Genomic DNA, 20664 nt, shown 5'->3' on the forward strand with positions numbered 1-20664 from the left:
TCTTGCAGAGTGAATGTTCATCCTGATTTTCATAAATCCTATTCAGTCCCATTTTGCTCCTTTTACCTCTGACAGGGGTGGTGACATTTTAAGTGCTCCCCACATTTCAGCGTTGACTTCCTGGCACCTTCCAGGGACCGCAGTGTGATCCTCCAGAGGTATTAATTCAGACTAAGTGGATTACGGAACAGCCCTGGGAACATAGAGGTCCTCTGTGTTTTCACATGTCCCAATCATTTGCCTGGAACTGGCTCCAACCTTTTTCCTAACTCACTGGGAGCCTCCCTGAGCTGGTGACACCTGTCACATGTCATCTCGTTGCTGGGGCAGAAGTATCTGCTGTGAATTACAACCACCCACTCTTTCCCGACTAGCCTTCCAGCCAGGGCTGAGTCACTTTGGATCCAGGTGAGAATTAGAGAACACTGGCTGGTCCTCAAGGAGGATTTGTAGGGAAACAGAGACCCTGTGCCCCGTCTTCCTCTGTGTCCCCTGTCCACAGCCGGCCATGACTGCTGTATGTCTTGGGATGTGGTCTTATCTGGTGGCTCTCAGTGTAGGATTCCTGGATGAGTGATATCAAACATCCGCTGGGAATGTCTGAGAAATGCCACTTCTCAGGCCCCACCCCAGACCTGCGTGGGGCACGAAACTCTGGAGGTGAATCCCCCGACTTGCATTTCCAACCCCCACCCCCACCCCGCAAAGTGAGTCAGTATACCCTACAGTTTGAAAACCACCATTTTCCATCACACGTGTTCCTCCAGGGAGAACAGAATGTCTACCGACCGTCATTGGTATTGGGTCCATCCTAAGGCTGTGCGTATATGGAACCTTATAAATTAATCCTCTGAAACCCCAAAAAAGTTGATCTGAACCCTACAGACGCTTGTGACAAAATGGGTACAAGAGAAAATGGAATTCCCTCCTTATTCCTTATTGTGTTTCTCTGGAAACACAACCTGTTTTTGTTTGCTGAAAGGCAATTAACCTTGTTGCCCGGTAAATGTTACCGCAGATGTCTGACATAATCAGAATGCATTATCCATAATAAAATGCTCTTTATCAAGAAAATCTGCAGGGGATTGCAGAGAAAGGGGACAGTGACTAAGGCTCCGTGCCTCCAGATTAAACCCTCCGACCGAGTGACAGGATAAGCATCTAGGGCAGCTAAGAAGGTTTTACTTGAAAAAAAAAAAAAAAAAGGCAAGAACTCAGCACAGTATTAAAAACACTGCATTCTGTGACTCACACCTACTTCAAGGGACCTGCTATGGGTCCCTTTCCTGATGTCACTTAAGGAAATGAAAAATGGGGGCATAATAATAACAGACACCTTTAGGGAGCTTTGGAGGTAACCACAAATATGATCACAAAATTAAAAATGAATGGACCGAATTCTCTAAACAGGTGTCACTGGAGTAAGTTAAAAAATTAAAGTCAAGGAAACAATTCCTTACAAAAAGTCGACTTAAATCCAAATTTTGGTGTGGTTTATGATGGTAGTTCCAGGTCTGGCGCAGGACCTCTGGTTTTCCTGGATGTGTTCGGGGTGCTGTGCACGTGAGCGTGAGTGCACGGTCTCGGGGACCGTGTGGACTAAAGGATTCAGTTTTCCCAAGAACGGTCTAGCATTGCCCCTGGCTGTTGAGAGGTCACCTCTAAGCTATTGGGAAGTCCTGCCTCAGTTTACCTAGGGGCCTTGGGAGATGCCCCATAGCTTATGGTAACAGTGACACTTATAGTGAGGGTCTTGTGCTTTCAAGGGCCACGTGCTTTCAGCCTGGCCCCTGGAGGGACTGGAGACGAAGGTCCATCAGGCACGTGGTCTGCCGTGTGTATGTGACTGACTCCCGCTACAAACCCTGTGCTTCACAACTCAGGTGAGCCTCCCTCGGTCGCAGTATTCCATGGATGTTATATACCACTGCCACGAGAATTAGACGTGTTCCCCAATCCACTGTAAGACCAAGGATGCTGGTATAGGAAAGTGCCTTCCTGTGTGTTTGAGCCATCACTTTTGGCCAAATCACGTGGAAATCGAAGCGTTTTCCGTGGCTGTACCGTGCTGGTGATCTGAAAGAAAAGTTATTGAATATTCTTGCTGGATTTCAAAGGAGGAAGATCCAGGTGTCTTTACCGATGTGTAAAATCGACACTCTGGTGATTTGGGGCTGCACTGGGATAGGCTGTCACCAAGTGGTGGTCATGCCCCAGAGAGAAGGGGCCAGCTGGCAGACACAAATTGCATTTCACATGCACACGGTGCTGTCGCTTCTTTTGTGCCCATGTGTGAGGCTCCAAGTGTTTGGCGTCATCTGTTTACCTAGACTCCTGGCTAACACAGGGCGGCTAATCCCCACATGCTGTCACCCAGCCAATGCCTAATTTGTCCAATTAGCAACCTAATTTAAAAAGCACTGTGAAAATACCACTGCAATGCTATATTGCTTTTGCCCATCTCCCTCCTTCCTGGTACATTTCTCCAGAGTAATTTTTACTCGGTGCCTTTGCTTTGCGGTGAGCTGCTCGCTCCCTGGGGCCTCATTACGGATACCTTCTATCAGTCAGTCTGTTCTTTTCCTCCCTGCCTTTTGCGATGTCTTGGTTGTCACCTTCCCTGACAATCCGTCGTTCTCCTAACAAAAAGAGGAATTTCAGGGTGAAGGACGTAGTTACTGAGCACTTAGTATACGTTGGGCGTTATGCTAAGAACTTTGCACAGCTTGTGTCTAGAACATCCCAGAGGTGGCTACTATTCTTGGCTCCATTTCAAACATGAGAAAACCAGGTTAAGGGGCCCGGCTTCCAAGTGTGGAAGCCTGGACCCCAACCCATGTGTGGACAGCTCCTGAGCCTCTCCTCTCATCTTCTAACTCCATGGACCCCTTCATCATCACCTTGGGGTCCCTTGGTGACTCCTCTTCTACCTCCTTCTCCGTAAGTCCTGGACATTTTAGAGACATTTGGAATGCCCCGTACCGTGTCCTTTTTTCCTCCCTCTGGTTCATACCCAAGGTTTCCCATCTTTCCTCTCTCTGTTGACTTCCAGGTCTACACTTCTGCAATCAAAATGGCACCCTCTTAGCTCATTGTGTGTGAACCGCCTCTTGCCCTTGAATTGTTCTGCCTTCTGTATCCATTGTGGCTTGATGTGTCATTGGTATCAAGGACAACCTTTTCTCTGGGACAGCAGGCACTAAGTGCTGCTCACTGTATGGTCCACAGACTACTGAGGACGCTGTTCATACAAGATGGGTATGAGGCATTTACTTGGTAGATTATACCAAACAAAAAACTCTAGCAGGTTCCTTGGGGTCTAGAATTTGAAAGTCATATTAATGCCATTAAATGGGTTAAATATCAAGAATCGGAGCCAGTGTTCTCTGTGTGTATAACAAAAGATGATGGTCTCCCAGGATTGCTTGCGACTTCCTAGGTTTACATTTCAAGTGATCCAGTCAGTAGACATGAGGGTCAGTCAAGGCAGGTTGGGCTGATTCTAGCTTTCAGTAAATTATCCACCCATAATGAATGTTCCAAATGTGTGAAATATGTACCTGTATCCACCTGTCATCCTGGTTATTATTGGTGACTGTGGTGAGCTGAGCAAGGTGTCCACAACCAGATTTCAGAACTGGGGCTCATGGTGTTGTTCTCAACCGGACTTCCCTGGCTTTGCTGTCCCCACTGCCATCTTGTTGGGCTTCTCTGGCTTTCTTGTCCCCATTACTGTTTTGTTGGACTTCCTTGGCTTAACTGTCCGCAGTACTGTCTTGTTGGACTTCCCTGCTTTGCTGTCCCTGCCACCATCTTGCCAGGCTTCCCTGGCTTTGCTATTCCCACTAATGTCCTATTGGACTTGGCCAATTACCTTGGCTGTCCCCACCACCATCTTCTTGGAGTTCCCTGGCCTTGCTGTCCCCACCACCATCTTGTTGTCCATTGGTCCAGCTTTGGAAACTCAGATCTGCCTCAGTGCTGCTGGGACAAGAGACCTGGAGAAAAACCAACATGGCGCTTGGACAGAAGACCCAGAATTGTGATCTGTAGGCACGTCTTCCATGAAATGACCTCTGGATCCCTCAAATGAAGTGTGAGCCCCACACATTCACCTGGCATCAACGTGGGGCACCATGCATACCTGCAGGCAAAGTGTAGGTGCTCTGTTGGAAGAACACCATGCATCCTTAGTCTCTTTCCTTATTAGAAAGTGAGGGATGGGAAGGGAAGACTGTGTAGCACGTGGCATCCCTAAGTGGAACTCAACCTCCTCTGTGCAGATTTCATGTCTCAGATGACTCCTGATCTGCAGTCACCACCTGGAGGTCACAGAAGGAGAATAAGCTTCTGGGGACATAGCCGTTGGGGTCCCTCGTGACACTGCCTAATGATTTTGAGCCTGAAAATCCACTCTGATGAGATTTTAAGCCCATTCAAGCATGTTTTCTTGCAGCCCTGACTCTGGGCGACGTGGGGCCATGTGTATTCTGACTTCTGTTTTTCTCTAGAGTACATCTGAATGTCTAGCCTCTGGCCGCATGTGAAGCATCTACTTACAGAGTCATTTTCTGTCACCGTGAGGACCCGTCATGGATCATCATTAGCTTTAAATTAGAAACAGGTGCAGAAGCAGGTTCTAAAGATAAATAGGATGCATGCAAGAAGCAAGCCACAACAACCTGGCATATGGCCTCCCTGCTGGAGAGAGCCGTGACCCAGAAAGGCAAGAAGCTGATGGTCAGCGCTTTGGAGGGCTTGGCACCCACAGGGTTACTTAGCCCTGTGCCTTGACAAGACAGAGATTTTGAAACATCCTTGATAGCTTCCGTGCTGTGTCGGCTGAATATGCCAGAGCAGACATAAGACCTGACACGCACATGGTCTTGTATTTGCCGCGTGGCTGTAAACTGGGAAGGCCAAAGTATATCCTTGTGTCTCAGTGGTGGAAGCACTTAACAACAGTAAGTGTTTGGCGTGATTCCAGCACTCCCGTGCTGGGTTTGCCAGACAGCTTTATGGGTGATGACAAGCAGGTTTAGCTGGAGGCTAATGCTTACGGGTGTGTTCTCGGTTGACACATGGTGGCATTTACAGCTCAGATGAGCCCCCCAAAAAGGAAGGCATTATCCCAGTCTGCAGATGATGACCTGCTGTTAGAGTGAATGTTTGTCCCTCCAGAATTCACACGTAGAAACCTAACTCCAAATATGTTAGGGGATGGGCCTTTGGGAGGTAATTAGCATTACATGAGGTCATGAGAGTGGGACCCCCATGATGGGATTAGTGTCCTTATAAGACAAGACTCCAGAGAGCTTATTCTCTCTCTCCCATCTGCCATATGAGGACAGAACAAGATGGCGGCCATTGACAAGCCACGAAAACTGCTCTTGCCAGACACCAACTACACGGGCAGCCTCATCCCAGACCTCCAGCCTCCAGCCTTCTCATCTTTAAGTGCCGTGGGCTCTGGTGTTTGTTATGGCAGCCCCACCAGACTGATACCATCCCACAGCTTGAAGAGATGGAGGGACCTACCCAAAGTTGCCCAACCAACAAGTGCCTTGGAGGTAGAATGGGACTCAGGCAGTCGAGCTCTGAAGCCACTCAGTGATGGGGTTGTTCTGTCCCCCTGGAGATGGACCACATCTTTCAGGGAACGTGTGTGTGAATGTGCATATGTGCATTTGAGAACCTCCGTGGGAAGCTCTTGAACCAGGTCAGGGGACAGTCTTGCTGGTGGCCTTCCTCTCCCATTAACATTGAAGTCTCCCCAGCCACGGAGACGAGGAAACTCTTAGGCCAGGAAGAAGCATCTTTATAAATGAGAGACAAGACCATATCCCTCCAGGTATTACTTGTGAATCTCAGAAATAGGGGGTCTTCCAGTGTCTGATCTGCCATGCAGAGTTTGGTCTGTCCTCATATGAAAAAACCGAGAGACTGAAAACTATCAAGTCTTCCTAGATCCTCAGAGAACAGCAGTCACAGGGCCAAGTGCTGTCCTTGGAACTGGAGACACACACACACACAGGTGCACATAGGTGCATGCTAAGAATCGAGGGTTAGTGGGAGCAGAAGCTCCCAGGGAGTCAGGCACAGGTAGGGATGCTTGCAGGGTGATTGATGACCTTCTGGAGTCTGAGTGTGGACAAGCCTGAGAATTTGGAATCTCTGGGACTCAGTCTGGTCCAGATGGAGGGGGCTGCACTTTTAGGGAGATCCCCCTGCAGGAGTGCCGCCTCGTTCCAATGATGAATATTGGAGAAATACTCCATCCTGCGGTGGGAGGGGATAGGAACCATTTTGGAAAATGCCCAGAGAATTCCTGTCCCCTCCTGTCCTCATGGGGAACTGTTTCACCAATACCCGAGTGGTCTGTGGGGAGTGAAATAGCCAGTCTGGAATTTGACAGATACTTTGTGTGGATGAGGGAAGGCGATGGTGTTTTCTTAGCACTTCCGTCAAGGTACCAGCAAAGCCATGTGTGGTCTAGGAGACACCACTTTGTTCTAATGTGGCTGGCTTCCCTGCTCACCCTGTGCAGACATCCTCACACTGTGGGGCCCTGGTGCCACGGATGACCAAGCCAGACCATCTGGTTGGAGGAGCCCACATAGGGGACCCCTTCAGCACAGCTAACCTGGATCTCACCATCCACAGGCGTTCTGGGTTGAATCGTGTCCCCAGAATTCATATGTAGGAGTCCTCAGCCCCCAGACCTCAGAATGGAACTGTATTTGGGTATAAGGACTTAAAAGAGGGGATTAAAGTAAAATGAAGTCAGTAGGGTGGGTCCTGGTCCATAACATGGGTCTTTATAAGAAGAGAAGATGAGGACATAGACACACAGAGGGATGACCACGTGAGGACATGGGGAGAACACGGAGTCTACATGCCCAGGAGAGAGGACTTAGGAGCTCAGCCCTGCCTGGATTTCAGACTCCCAGCCTCAGCCCGCCTGGATCTCAGACTCCCAGCCTCAGCCCCGCCTGGATCTCAGACTCCCAGCCTCCAGGACCAGGAGAGAATAAATGTGTGTTGTGTAAGCCTCTCTGTTCACAGTGCTATTACCACCAACCTCGTGAACTCATATGACAGGAAATCCAAACATCGTTCCCTGAAGAACATTACTGCTAAAATCATTACCATTTGGGTATCTTGAAATTGGCAAGAAAAAAGCAATTCAGATAGGCTGCAGGCAGAAAGAAAAAAAAAATCTCAACAAAAACCCAAACAAACCAAAAACCTAAAACTGATTGGATGGAGTCAAATATTATGACAAACGCGAACATTTTAGGTCTGCACCTTGAAAATGCTGGCAGATCCTTACAAAATAAGAACTGAGTTGACATTCGTTTTCTAAATAGATAACGAGGACTTTCTTTCTTTCTTTCTTTCTTTCTTTCTTTCTTTCTTTCTTTCTTTCTTTCTTTTTCTTTCTTTCTCTCTCTCTCTCTCTCTCTCCCTTCCTTCCTTCCTTCCTTCCTTCCTTCCTTCCTTCCTTCCTTTCTTTCTTTTGTTTTTTTTCTTAACAGAGAATATTTTTTTTTAACTGTGGTGCATGTTGTCTGTTCGGATCTGACACAGAGGAAGAAGACAAATACAATCCCCCTGTCTGTGTGTGTGTTTCTGTTTAAGATGCTGTATCCATATGTCTAAATTGTTTGCTTTGCGAGTGCCTCCAAAGATAACCCCAAGGAAAGGACAGTCAGTGGCTCCCAGGCAGGAAATGCAGAAAGGGGAGAGACCAGTAGGGCATTTCCCCCCTGACACAACAGACATGCCCATTGACACAGTTCACCTCACTGAGAATACTGTGTCTGTGTTTTCCGATGTTCCTTCCGGGAGTTTGCATGCTGCCCCCAAGCATCGCTTCCAGCCAAAGGCGCCAGTTGACCTCCTACAAACCCGGTGGTGTGCAGATGTGCTTTTGAATTTATGAATTTTGTAGACAGTGTCGTTTCCAGGCTGATGGCTAGATGTGAGATCGTTTTGCCAGACTTCAGTACTTCTGACGTCTCAAGCTAAGGGTTTAACATGCGGTTATTTGAATGTGCTGATAATTTTTTTCTTTTTTTTTTTTGCTATTTGAAAGATTTCTAAAAGTACGTAAATGATATATACCTTTATATATTATCTACTTTATTTTTTATTATGTTATGTTAGTCACCATACAGTACATCATTAGTTTTTGATGTAATGTTCCATGATTCATTGTTTGCATATAACACCCAGTGCACAATGCAATACGTGCCCTCCTTAATACCCATCAGTGGCCTGTTCCAGTCCCCCACCCCCCTCCCCTCTGAAACTTTATCTATTTGGATTATATATAAACATAATAACATACAATATAGGGGAGCCTGGGTGGCACAGCAGTTAAGCGTCTGCCTTCAGCTCAGGGCGTGATCCCGGCGTTAGGGGATCGAGCCCCACATCAGGCTCCTCCACTGGGAGCCTGCTTCTTCCTCTCCCACTCCCCCTGCTGTGTTCCCTCTCTCGCTGGCTGTCTCTATCTCTGTTAAATAAATAAATAAAATCTTTAAAAAAAATAATATACAATATAATACATAGTATGTATCAAATGGTACATATAATATATATTGTGTTATATATTTATTATATTTATATAATATTTATTTTATATATTTATATCACATATAATGTAACATATACCACAATAAATATAATCTACAAATATATATAAATATAGCATATACAAGTTCTGTATTTGGGGCACCAGGGTGGTTGAGATAGTTAAGCATCTGACTCTTGGTTTGGGCTCAGGTCATGATCCCATGGGTCATGGGATCGAGCCCTTCAACCAGCTGCACACTCATTGCGGAATCCGCTTGTCCCTCTCCCTCCCCTTCTACTCCTTTCCCCACTCAACATGCTCTCTGTCTCAAATAAGTAAATAAAATTTAACAGAAAAAAAATTTCCATATTTAATATGTAATAATATGTACCGAAAGCCTTTGGTTTGGCTGATGTCTGTGACACTACAGTTAGAAAGGGTTCAGATCATCCGATACTCTTTTCGACCTGTGGTCTTATGGCTGCATTAATCTGAGAGCATAATAAAGCACGACTGACATTTTTTCAGGGTGCGTTGAAGACATACATGCACCCCAAAGTGTTGTGCCACAGCACCCATTTGAGCCCGGGTTTCTGTGCTCTCTCACTTGGCGACTAACGCCTTTCTCACTAGCTTGCCGCAAAGCCCGCGTCAGTCCCAGCACCCTGGCCAGACTTCACCGTCATCCTTGGGCTCTTCTCAGCCGTGTGATGCAGAAGGAAACAGTTCCTTGGGAGAAAAACAAAACAAATGAAAGACAGTCCCCTGCGCAAAAGACATCCACCGTTGGGCAATGCTGCAGTTCTTTGGAGGAAAAACAAAGGGCATTCTGGGTCTTGATGGCGTGTGTTCTCCGGGAGGGTTTAACCACGTTGTTGAACAGGCTCTGCCAAATTTTTATGTGTGCTTTACGAGCGTGGGAGGGAAATGATGCGGAAAATCGAGGTGGCACCCCAACAAAATGAGAGTCATTACCATGCAGATGCTGGGACCGCATTCCCTGATCTGATCATCAGGCCCCCGGGTGTGCTGCTGAAGGACGCGGGGCAAGGCGTTTGGTTCAGGATGAGAAGTGCCGTAATTTCCAAGAGAGACAAATAATACCGGGATGCTTTCATCTTCCCCTTGATGGGATGCATAACGGTTTCAGGGACAATGATTTGGGAGGCAATACTCACGCTACGCCACCTCCCTCATGAAATATTCATAAAGTAAACACAGAGCACCAGGCACCATCATTGCCTTGTTTGTCTGCAAGTCGGCGGAAAGAGGAGAGGCCAAAACAAGCAACGAAACGAAACCAAACAAAATGATTTCTAGTGCTTAGGTAACATAAAACAAACAAAAACCCAAGACCTGTTACTGAAATTGATTCTTGCCTTCTGTTTTTATGAAATCAGTCCAAAAAATTTTCCCAAAGTGTAAGCATGATAAGCCAACGGTGATGTTTACAGAAGTGGTAAATTCTGGAGTTCCCCATAGTGCCCGAAGAATTTTCAAAATCCGACATTTTTGGAATGTTTCGTTATGCCCTCTATGTCTGAAAAGTTGATTAATTGTGTAATCAATTCATCTAGAGATTATCAGAGTCTGGATGTCTTCAGGGGAGCTTGTTTAAGAGAAGAAGGAAGGAAGGAGGGAGGGATGGAGGGAAGGAAGGGAGAAGGAGGAAGGGAGGAAGAAGGGAAGGAACAGGGGAAGGGAGGGAGGAAGGAGGAAGGGAAGGAGGGAAGGCAGGAAGGAGGGAGAGAGAGAAGGAGGGAAGGAGGAAGGGAGGAGGGCAAGAAGCAGGGAAGGAAGGAAAGAAGGAAGGAAGGGGGAAGGAAGGAAGAATGGAGGGAAGGAAGGAGAGAAGGAAGAAGGGAAGGAAGGAGGGATGGAGGGAAGAAGGAGGGAAGGGGAAGGAAGGAAGAATGGGGAAGGAAGAGGGGTAAAATGGCGAAGGGAGGAAGGAAGGACAGAAGGAATGAAGAAGGAGGAAGGATGGAGGGAGGGAAAGGAGGGAGGGAAGGAGGAAAGGAGAGAGGAGGGAGGGAGGGAGAAGGAAGGAAACTGGACCCCAGTCCTACAAATTCAGGGAACTGAATTTCACCTACAACCTGAATGAGGCTGGAACAGGATCTCGAACTACAGCTGAGACCCCAGCCCCATCTGACACTTTTTCAGTCTCCTGAGACCCTGAGCCAAGGACCTGGCACTCCCTGACCCAGACTTCCCATTTAAAGAACTGGGACATAATAAGTGGGTGTCATTTCAAGCCAGTACACATGGGATATGTTGTCACGCAGTGTAGCCATCTGCTACAGCTGGCCCCTCAAGCCCCCAGTCCCGCCCAGAGGGAGGACAGACCTATATGTGCAGATGCATCTATACTCCCTGGGTTCAAGCTGTTCGTCTGCTGTCTACACTCAAGTAACCACACTCCCTTCTCACCAGCGAGCAAGAAGGGCGAGCCTGAGAGCCTCCGAGGAGGTCAGATGCCGTAGATAGCAATTCTCTTGATGTCCTAAAAACCTGGTTACGTACAACTATTTCACTGTGCTTCCCATGTGGCTGATGCTTGTCCTTTCTACCTGCTTTGTTAGCACCTCTGGCTGACCCATAATACCACCACTTAGCATGCTGGTTCCATGGGCACAGGAGGGCGTTTCTTGGGGTCCCATTTTCCCCCATTCCTGGCCACCAAGCAATTCCCTTGAAGCATTTGAATTTTTTTTTTCATGACTGAGGTATTTATGGAGGTACCTGTGTATTTTAGAGCGTCCAAGGTGATTTTTTTTAAGGAAGTGGCATGATAATTTCTTGTATGTATACATTTCGAAATGATCACCGTATCGAGTCAATGAACACATCCATCATCTCACGTAGCTTCCACTTTGTGTATGCAGTGAACCCACTTGTGACAAATGGCAGGATCGCCTTCTGTTTCAAGGCTGAGTCATATTCCCTTACGTGGATGGACCACCTCTTCTTTGTCCATCCATCCATCCATCGATGGGAGCTTGGGTTGCATGCATTCTTGGCTGCTGTAAAGAATGCTGCAGTGAGCCTATCTCTTTCCTCCCCTGCTTTCATTTCCACTGGATGTGTCCCCAGACGTGGAATTGCTGGATCACATGGCAATTGTATTTTTAACTTTGTGAGGAAACTCCATGCCGTTTTCCACGGCGGCTGCACCAGTTTGCATTCCCACCCACAGTGCATGAGGGTTTCCCTTTCTCCACATGCTCACCAACACCTGTTACCTCTTGTCTTTTTGGTCATTAGCATGCTAACAGGTGCAGGGTCACCTCCCCTTGGGTTTTCGATTTGCATTTCCCCCATGGTTGGGTATGGAGACATTGGCATGGGATCCGAGCAGGAAACCCCTCCTTAGGAGTTAAGTTTTAAGAGGCACACCATGCTGACCAGCAGGCACGAAGCCCTTGCTAACGTCCTTGTGATGTTCTGATACCTAAGCCATATGCAGCATCCACATCGCACCTGCATTAATGAGCAACCCATGAGCATCAGGGCTGGTGCAGCCCTCTGGGTGCATAAAGCAAATTAGATCCGCAGGAGGACGGTTCCCCTCCTTGGAGAAGGAATTGTTTCCAAGCTCTTTAGAAACCCCTGTTTCCATGCAACACGCTGAGTGCTTCCTAATCGGCTGGTCTATACATTGGTTCCATTCTGCTTTTTCCTCTTTATGTTGAAAGCACTTTCGGGGGCACCTGCTGTTTTGTCTTGGGGCACGTCAAGTGTGTTCTGTCAGTTTCCACTTTCCTAATCAATGTGGGCATCACAACCGTCTTCAGGCTCTGTAATCTGAAAATTCCACACATGTTGACGAGAACGCGTACCAAACCTCATGAGTCATGTTGTTGTTGGCTTTTTTGGGTGGTGGCTGTTGCCGTTTTATGCTTGAGCTGCTTGGGCTCGAATCTGCAGGGTCTTACAATGCCGGGTGGGTGGGCCAGGTATCTCTGGAGAGAGAAAACCAGTTGATAACACCAAGAGAAATGGGTTTCCCTGGAGGTGGCGTGGGTACATATGCGTGGGCATGGACAATATCTGTCTGTAGTATGGACTGTCTGAGGAGGTGTTTCCCTTGACAAGGACGAGCCGACACTCATGGCGCACAGAGGGGTGACGGGTTGCTCTTTCAAGCTCCTTCTAAGACAACATCCAGTCTCTAAGACGTCTTTGGTTAAGGAATGGGAGTCTTCAATACAAAAGGCTGGGCAGGTGACTGAGGACGAGCTGCCCCTGCCTGGCTGTGCCCACCGTGTCCCTGCGAGGACGGGCAGCTGTCGCGTGCAGGGCCCCAGGTCTCAGATGCTGGCCGTAAGGCTGGGTCAAGGTACTTGGGTCTTTGTAGTAGGACTGACCCGATAGAACGCTCTGAACAGTACCATGCACCCTGCGTGTTGGAAAGAGGGGGGGTGGTGTGCCACGTGGAGCTGCGTACTGTCTGAGCTGCCGTCTGGGAGAGGCCTTGTGGGACCCCTCACAGGGTCCTGGGCTCCAGGATGGGCATCTGGACAAGTCCCCGACCCTCGTTCCAGACGGATGCCCGAGGCCTGATGCCGTTCTCTGCCCGAGGCCTGATGCCGTTCTCTGCCCGGACGGTGTCAGCACAGCCTACTTCTCCGGGGGACCTTCCCTCCCTGCACACCCCGCCTGGAAATACAGCTCCAACGTTCAGCATTGGCAGCGGGGCCTCAGAGCCAGCAGCGGGAGGAAGAAAACGCTCCTTCCTTCATTCACTGTGTTCCCTCCCTGCCAGGGAGCTCTGCCTGTCTGGCTGTCTGCCTGCCTCTGTCTCTTTGTCTCTGTCTCTCTCTGTGTCTGTCTGTCTCTGACTATCTCTCTGTCTCTGTGTCTGCCTCTGTGTCTATCTTTCTGTGTCTCTCTGTGTCTCTGTCTCTTTCTGATGGTCTCTGTGTTGCTGTCTCCCTGTCTCCCTCTGTCTCTGTCCCTATCTGTGTCTCTCTCGCTCTCTGTTTCTGTCTTTATCTCTGTGTCTATCTTTCTCTCTGACTATCTCTCTCTGTCTCTGTCTCTCTGTATCCCTCTATGTCTGTGTCTCTCTCTGTTTCTCTGTTTCCCTGTCTCTCTGTCTGTTTCTCCATCTCTCTGTGTTCTGTGTCTGTCCCTCTGTCTCTGTTTCCCTTTGTCCCCATCTCCCTCTGTCTCTATGTCTATCTCTGTCTCCCTGTGTCTCTGTGTCTGTGTGTCTCTCTGACCATCTCTCTGTGTTCTGTGTCTGTCCCTCTGTCTCTGTTTCCCTTTGTCCCCATCTCCCTCTGTCTCTGTGTCTGTCTCTGTCTCCCTGAGTCTGTGTCTGTGTCTCTCTGACTGTCTATCTGTGCTATTTCTCTGTCTCTGTGTCTCTCTGTCTCTGTCTGTCTGAGCTGTCTCCTCTCCCTATCTCGCTGTCTCTGCCTTGGTCTCTCCATCTCTGCACATGCACACAGAATACTGCCCCCCACCCCCGTGATGGACACTTCTGGAGGCAGGCTCCTCTGTGCTGCAGACCTAGAGAGCAGGATTTCACGTCTGTACAGACTAGCGCAGTGTGTGCATAGACAGCCAGCCGCCACGTCTGCTTCTAAATTTATTCTTAAGAGGAACAGAGCAACGTGTGAGGGGCAGGGAGTGCTAAGGAAACTGCCCTCCTTCTGGACCCCGGCACTTTGCGGGTCCCCATTCCTTCCCTCTGGAAGGGAGGGGGGCATAGCCTCCAATAGCTGCCCCCGTGCCCTGGGGTTTGCCCGAAGTCGGTGCAGCGCCTGGCAGCTCCTGGAATGTGCTGTTGGGTCCCGGGGCGGCTCTGGCTGCCCCCGCTCACAGCACACGTGTGCCTCGCCTCCTGTTCCAGACAGAGCAGGACATGGTTTCCTAGCACCAGCTGACCCTGGACACCGGGGACAGGTGTCTTTGCTGTTGGGACAAGGTTGAGAGCTGTCATTTCCCACTGGGGAAGCCCCTTCCCACAAACAATGCCTGTCCACCTTTCGGGAAGCATGCTCTTCCTGAATTCACCCCCATTCCATCGCGAGGGGTAGCAGTTAACGGGCAGCTGAGTGAAGTCAATCCTAGCTTTTTCTGCCGGCAGGCATCTTTAAACAGATGACCTCTCTCCGGAAATGATCTTGTGCTCTTTTCCCTCCTGTTAGACACATTCGCTTTTGTTCAATCCCTAAGAGTTTTTTAATTTACGTGTGTGTTCGCGACTTTTCCATCTGTGCGTATAGATGTTACCAGCGGGGTCAAGTGCTTTCCAGATTTTGTCTCCCCCGTCCCTTTTTGATGCCGCCTCTTTGCAGATTTTTAATAATCAGTATTTTCACAGAAAAGTATTCATTTCCCTGAAAGTTTCATCTTTTTGTTATCAATTTCACATATTAATATGGAGAGAATTAGGAACCCATAATTACAAAATCTTCCTCATTACAAAAGACTCGTTCCTATTTGTAAATTTGCATTCTTCAGCCTTGTCAAGTGTCTTAATCACAGCTTTCTCGGGTCCTTCTTTCTTTTCTTGTCTCTCCAAGCTGTCAAATGCTCAAAGATAGACCCTCGCTAAGTCTCCTGTAAGAACTGGGATTCTCGCTGTCTCTCCCTGCATATGTAGGAATTCTTGAGAAATACAGCGCAATGTTATGCTACTCTGAAGAGAATGTGGTGGGAAATGGCACAGCTCTACCATGGTGCATCATATCGATTGAGCATTGAGATCATAGCTAATAATTCTCTGTGTCCCATTAAGTTTTAGTCTTGAGGTATCCCTACTTTGTAGGAATGAGGTCCTTCCCCCATTGGGTTTGCATGTTTGTTTGGTAACTTTTGGCCTTTTTTATTCCTAATCCTCACTTTTCAAGACTATAATCAACATATAGAAGAATTTACCTCCCCCTCCCCGCCCCACAGTGGGAGGCCGCCATATTGGTTTTGAATGAGGACCAGTGGCTCAGGGTTCACATCTCCTTCCTGGGTCTTCCATTTTGTCTGTGTGGATGACTGGTAAACCTCGTATTTTCCACTCATCTATTTGGCACATATGGTACTTCTTGCCCCTGAGGGGTACATTCAAGTCTCTCAAAAATTTCTGTAAATATCCAAATAGAAATGGAAGGTATCATTGATGGCGTTCCAGGTAGAATGGAAAATACCACCTGTGTCTCCTCCCATCTCCGACTCCCAGGTGCCCTGCTGGATCAATGACCCTCGCCCCGTTTTCCAATCACACTGTGGGGCTTGGGCGGTGGAGGAAATGCAGATTTTAGGTGGATATGCCAACTGAGCCCCTAGCAAATGAGATTTCCTGTGTCTTGTGTGAGCTCAGTCCTGGTGCTTCTGTTCAAGTGGCAACTTGCCTCGTATGTTCCCGTTGTCAGGGATGGACTGTGGGATGAGTTCTAGTCTGCAGTGACTGCTCTGCCCTCCCCAACGATGGGGCCTGGTTTACGGGCTCAGATTCCCTATGCAACATTAGCCCCCTCTGCCATGCGATCCTTCCCCTTTGTGCTGGTGATAACTCTGCAGCCATAAGGGTGAGGGGGAGCGGTTCCTGAATTAAGGTAGGAAAGCAGGTGTTTATCGCCATAGCGTGCAGAAATGGGGCCAAGCCCTTCGGCTGCCTCACAACGCAATGATCTCAAAGTGGAAAGGTGGCTCTCATGTTTCTGGCTGGTTAGGAGCCCTTTCCTCCAGGGAGCAAAGAAAAAGCATCTTCTGACTTTACAAAGATGTAGTAACATTGCTCTGGTTCTGGAAGCTGGGCATGTGTGTCTACCAACCCTGTTATCATCGGTTCCAGTTATTGAAAGTAGTGTAGCCTTTTAAAAAAAAATTATATCCTCGTGAATATGTTGGGGAAGAACTCGAATGGTGTCTCAGGAATGCCTATCCAGATGGCACCGTATTCTAGAAGAGCACTTCCCAAACCATCTGTGGCAAGACTCCCCTTTCCCAAATCTGTCACCGATTCATACCGATGTAGATGGGGCAGACCTGAGTTACTAGAAAAATTAAATTTAAAAACATGCAACATGGAGGCCTCCAGTTTTGCCTTTTAAACATCACTGAATTCAGCAAACATAAAATGACTGTTGATTTTTTTTTTTTTAACTTTCTAAACACTCTTCTCAATGTCAGGCTCTGTCTTATGGCAGACTGGTAACCAACACTTCACAGGATGGCCCCCATCTGTAGATTGCACTTGGAGGGGGCTTTGATCCAGAAACATGCGCACCCCCACTCCCACCGTATTTCTTTATGGAAAATACTGAAAAGGGGTACTTCCTCGTCCTCACTGGCCATGCGACTTGGCACGTGTAGGCTTTGTTCTTCACACTGAAGGAGCTGGGGACTGTAGACTATCTTAAAATGTCCCTTCCAAGTGAAAGCAAATATATATGTTCCAAAATACATACCCTCCCAACCGAGGGTTTGTGGCTGGCTCTCCTGCATTGTGATAATTTTTTAGACTTCTTTATTGGTTTTAGTGGGGGGAGAAAGAGAGAGCAAGAGAGGGGAGTGACGGAGGGAAAAGGATGGAGAGAATCTCAAGCACACTCCCTGCTGAGTGTGGAGCCCCACAACGGAACCACTCAGGTGCCCCTCGCCCCGTGTTGTGATATTTAAAATGTTTTACAACAAGCACGAAACAACAAAGCCACGAAGACACGTCCCGCCCCTGGGATGTGTGCCATAGAGGGCATTGGTTGTTGGGCATGGGAGCTGTGTTCCCCTCTGTTCTGGGGTCTTACGGCCCCCACGTCCACATGAGCACATTCCCAAGAGCTGGTCCCAGAGACCCAAAGTGATGTCACCATACAAAGACCATCATGCCGCAGGATGACCCAGCAAACTGATGTCAGCTCGGAAGGGCTGTGTGCTCCAATTCCCCTCTGGAGCTCAGAATGCCTTTCCAAACTCTGTTATTTGTTCGAAGAATGCAGTTCCTTGAGGTTATTGGTCTGAGGCTCTGACATTCCTCCAGCCTGTTGGCCAGGGCCTGTTCTCAGCTCCCCAAAGCTGCTGGAAGGATCTTGCCCCATGGCCTCTCACAATATGGCAGCTTACTTCTTTAAAGCCAACAGGAGAATCTCTCTCTTCTGCCAGCCTGCTAGCAAGAGGAGACTTACCTAAGGAAATGCGGTCATGGGAGTGACATCCCATCATCTTTGCCGTATAAAGGAGCCTACTCACAGAACTGACATTCCGTTTTTTGCCTTCTTCTGTTGACGAGAAGCAAGTCACAGGTCCCATCCACACTCAAGGAGAGGGGATCATCAAGGGCATGACTCATGGAGGGTCTTCTCCCTGCTTTGTACCTTCATCTTTAAAATCCAGTGTCACTCCCCAGGTGGGATGGAACTTAACTTATTTAGGAACCATCGTAACTTCCATGGTAGGTCGGAAGATAATCTGGTGTTTCTGTCCTTTTGCAGTGGAGTTTTTGTATTGCGATCTGGCGTCTCTGAAGTCCATCCAGCAATTCGTCCAGAAGTTCAAGAAGAAGAAAATCCCTCTCCATGTCCTGGTCAATAATGGTGAGTCCTGGGGAAATCCAGACGTTAACTCTGATACAGACATGCACAGTAGCTATCCCGGGAGAGAAGTCCTTTGGGAAAGTAGGATTTTCAAGGAAATTCATGAGTATATGTGCTGTGGTCACCGTGGCTTTGCTTCATTGATACCTTCAGCTTTTGTCATTGGCATAATCAATTTGAAATGATGGTCAGCCTGATAATAGGTTGTACGCAGTCGATATTTCCGCTGGCCCATGTGAGCTAATAAGTAAGTTGTGTTATGAATGTGTAGACGTTGAGCATTTTCACAGATGTTACCGTATAAAATCCTCAGCACATCCCCAGGGGGGTCATCCGTATGTGGGCTCCATGCCCAACTGCCTCTTGACTTCTTCCCCGCGGCCAACACTCCTCAGATACAGATATGGAGTCCACATCTCCCCTTCCCCTGCCTCCAACCTGCCCACCTGTCCGTCTTCAACACCAACCAACCTTGACCCTAACCCCTTCTTTCATCCGTGCTCAGCTCTTAAGAGCATCACGGATACATCTGGTGTCTCAGCTTGGTGCCTGAGGCATTCCTCTCTTCCCCTGCTACACTCGGGAGATGTCGTAGAGGTTCATCCAGACCCCCCACAGTGAGGAGGGAGCACCATTCCCAGGTCCAGACTGAATCCATATGGAACACCGAAACTATGGGAAGTGTGGTAGAAAACCACTCGTGCCCAGAGAATGTCACACATCGCCTTCAGACTTGGAGACCAGCTGGTCCTGTGTAGGGGAGATAAATGGTAATATTAATAGGGTGAAGAGAACTGCTATCAGTCAAACACGACACCTTCTTTCCAAAATATGTAAAACATTTGTTACATCATTCACCTGTTGGATGGCGGGGAGAACATTACCATGGGACCCCCCTGTGATTCCACCGGGCCCGCTTGCATAATCGAGGTGAATTTCCTGAGCTGAAGAGACTTAATTGACTCTCTTCTCCAAAGGCCTTTGCCACGGAATTTCTTACCATAGTAAGAAATTATGAGAATGACGATAGGAACATAATCTGCGGGGAAGAGGGAGCGTAAGTCTACATACTAAGGCTACACCACGTTGGTCCATCTGACTCTGGCTTCCAGCATTCGATTGCTGTCCCTTTGTCTTCTTTCTCGTTGTCTTAACATGTTTTAACATTTTCTGTTGTACCAGTGGGGTTGGCGGGCAGGAAGGGGGTGCAGATAGACAGACTTCTGCCCAGTGCACCTGTTTGATTGGAAATTCTCAGTGAAGGAAACACGTAGCGTATACGACTTAGAGGGTCCAACTCCAATGATGTATTTATGTGTACGGATACACGCACATATATCTGTGATGTGCAGGTGCGAAACAAAGTTATAATGAACACCACTTCCACCTCCTTAGCCTGGAAACAAACACCGTGTGTGTGTTATTAGTGCTGGTGGTGCTCATGGGAAGGCTTGGAATGTTTTTAATTTTCCTTTCTACACCGACCTTTCTTGATAGTTTTCAAGGTTTCCCGAAATGGGCGCACCTTCAATTTATTTGCAGGAATCAGTTATTTGAGGATTCCTCCATCTTGGTGCTGGTGAGGGTGTCAGGGCATTTATCAGTATTATAAATGTTGAGAATTAGAATATCATAAATCACTAATGTAGACATGAGCTGGCAGGACTGTGGGGTATCCAGTCCAAGTAGACATCTTATTTCCTCATTCTACGTAATACCCTCAATAATTAGTGACCAGAGCACCTCATCGTGGAGCAATTTGTCAACAGCAGGACGAAAGCACTGTGTTGTGCTTGTCCCGAATTTGTGAGATTTTATAGACACATACACTACAGGACTCTGTTATATCATCAATGGATGCTCGGTGATTCACTCTCTACTCTTCACTTTCAAGGTGACCCCAGTGGTCGTACCTTGGCCCCTGGTCTCTTCTCTGCAGATAGTAAACCAAGCAAATGTGGACTCAGGGAGGCTGGACCCTCTGTACGCCGTGTCTGCTTTCCCTCTAGGGAATCCCGTCCACACATTGACTTCACTTCAGCCCAGACATTCCTCCATACACACCTTCCTCTGTGCTCGGGACCTACCATTGCTGCTCCCTGTCCCAGACACATGGAGACACAATACACTCTGTGTGCAATCCCTGAGCCCCAGGTGGCACTGTAAGGGAAAATCCCTTGATTTTCCTTGAAATTTCCTTGATTTCTCTTGAATTGACTTGCCTTTTCCAGCTTCTAGAGGCTGTCAGCATTCCTTGGCTCATGGCCACTTCCCGCCACCATCTTCGAAGCCAGTGGGGTGACATCTGCAACTCCCTCTCTGTCTCTCTGCGATGTTTGCTTCCATCTGCACATCACCTTCTCTGACTCTGAGCCTCCTGTCTCCCTTTTGTGAGGACACTTGTGGTGAACTTGGACCACTGGGGTCTTCCAGGACCATCCCCATCACAGGGTTCCTAACCCAATCCCATCTGCAAAGTCCCTTTGTCCATGCGAGGACACATATTCACAGGCTCTAGAGATCAGGATATGGACATCTATG

At 48.1% G+C, this 20664-nt stretch overlaps 1 protein-coding gene across 7 annotated transcripts in view; it reads left to right on the forward strand.

Moving 5' to 3' along the window:
• The window catches only part of LOC130544375 (dehydrogenase/reductase SDR family member on chromosome X), a 207432-nt gene that overhangs the window by 90108 nt on the left and 96660 nt on the right, over positions 1-20664 (forward strand). For all 7 annotated transcript variants that reach the window (XR_008960608.1, XM_057315869.1, XM_057315859.1 and 4 more), the window contains exon 4: positions 18022-18123. Coding sequence is in view for 6 of the 7 variants with exons in the window: in XM_057315869.1 (XP_057171852.1) it covers positions 18022-18123 (102 nt within the window). In the remaining variant the exon portion in view is untranslated. The remainder of the gene's footprint in view (positions 1-18021; positions 18124-20664) is intronic.

Source organism: Ursus arctos, chromosome Y, assembly GCF_023065955.2.
Source record: "Ursus arctos isolate Adak ecotype North America chromosome Y, UrsArc2.0, whole genome shotgun sequence".
Lineage (NCBI taxonomy): Eukaryota > Metazoa > Chordata > Mammalia > Carnivora > Ursidae > Ursus > Ursus arctos.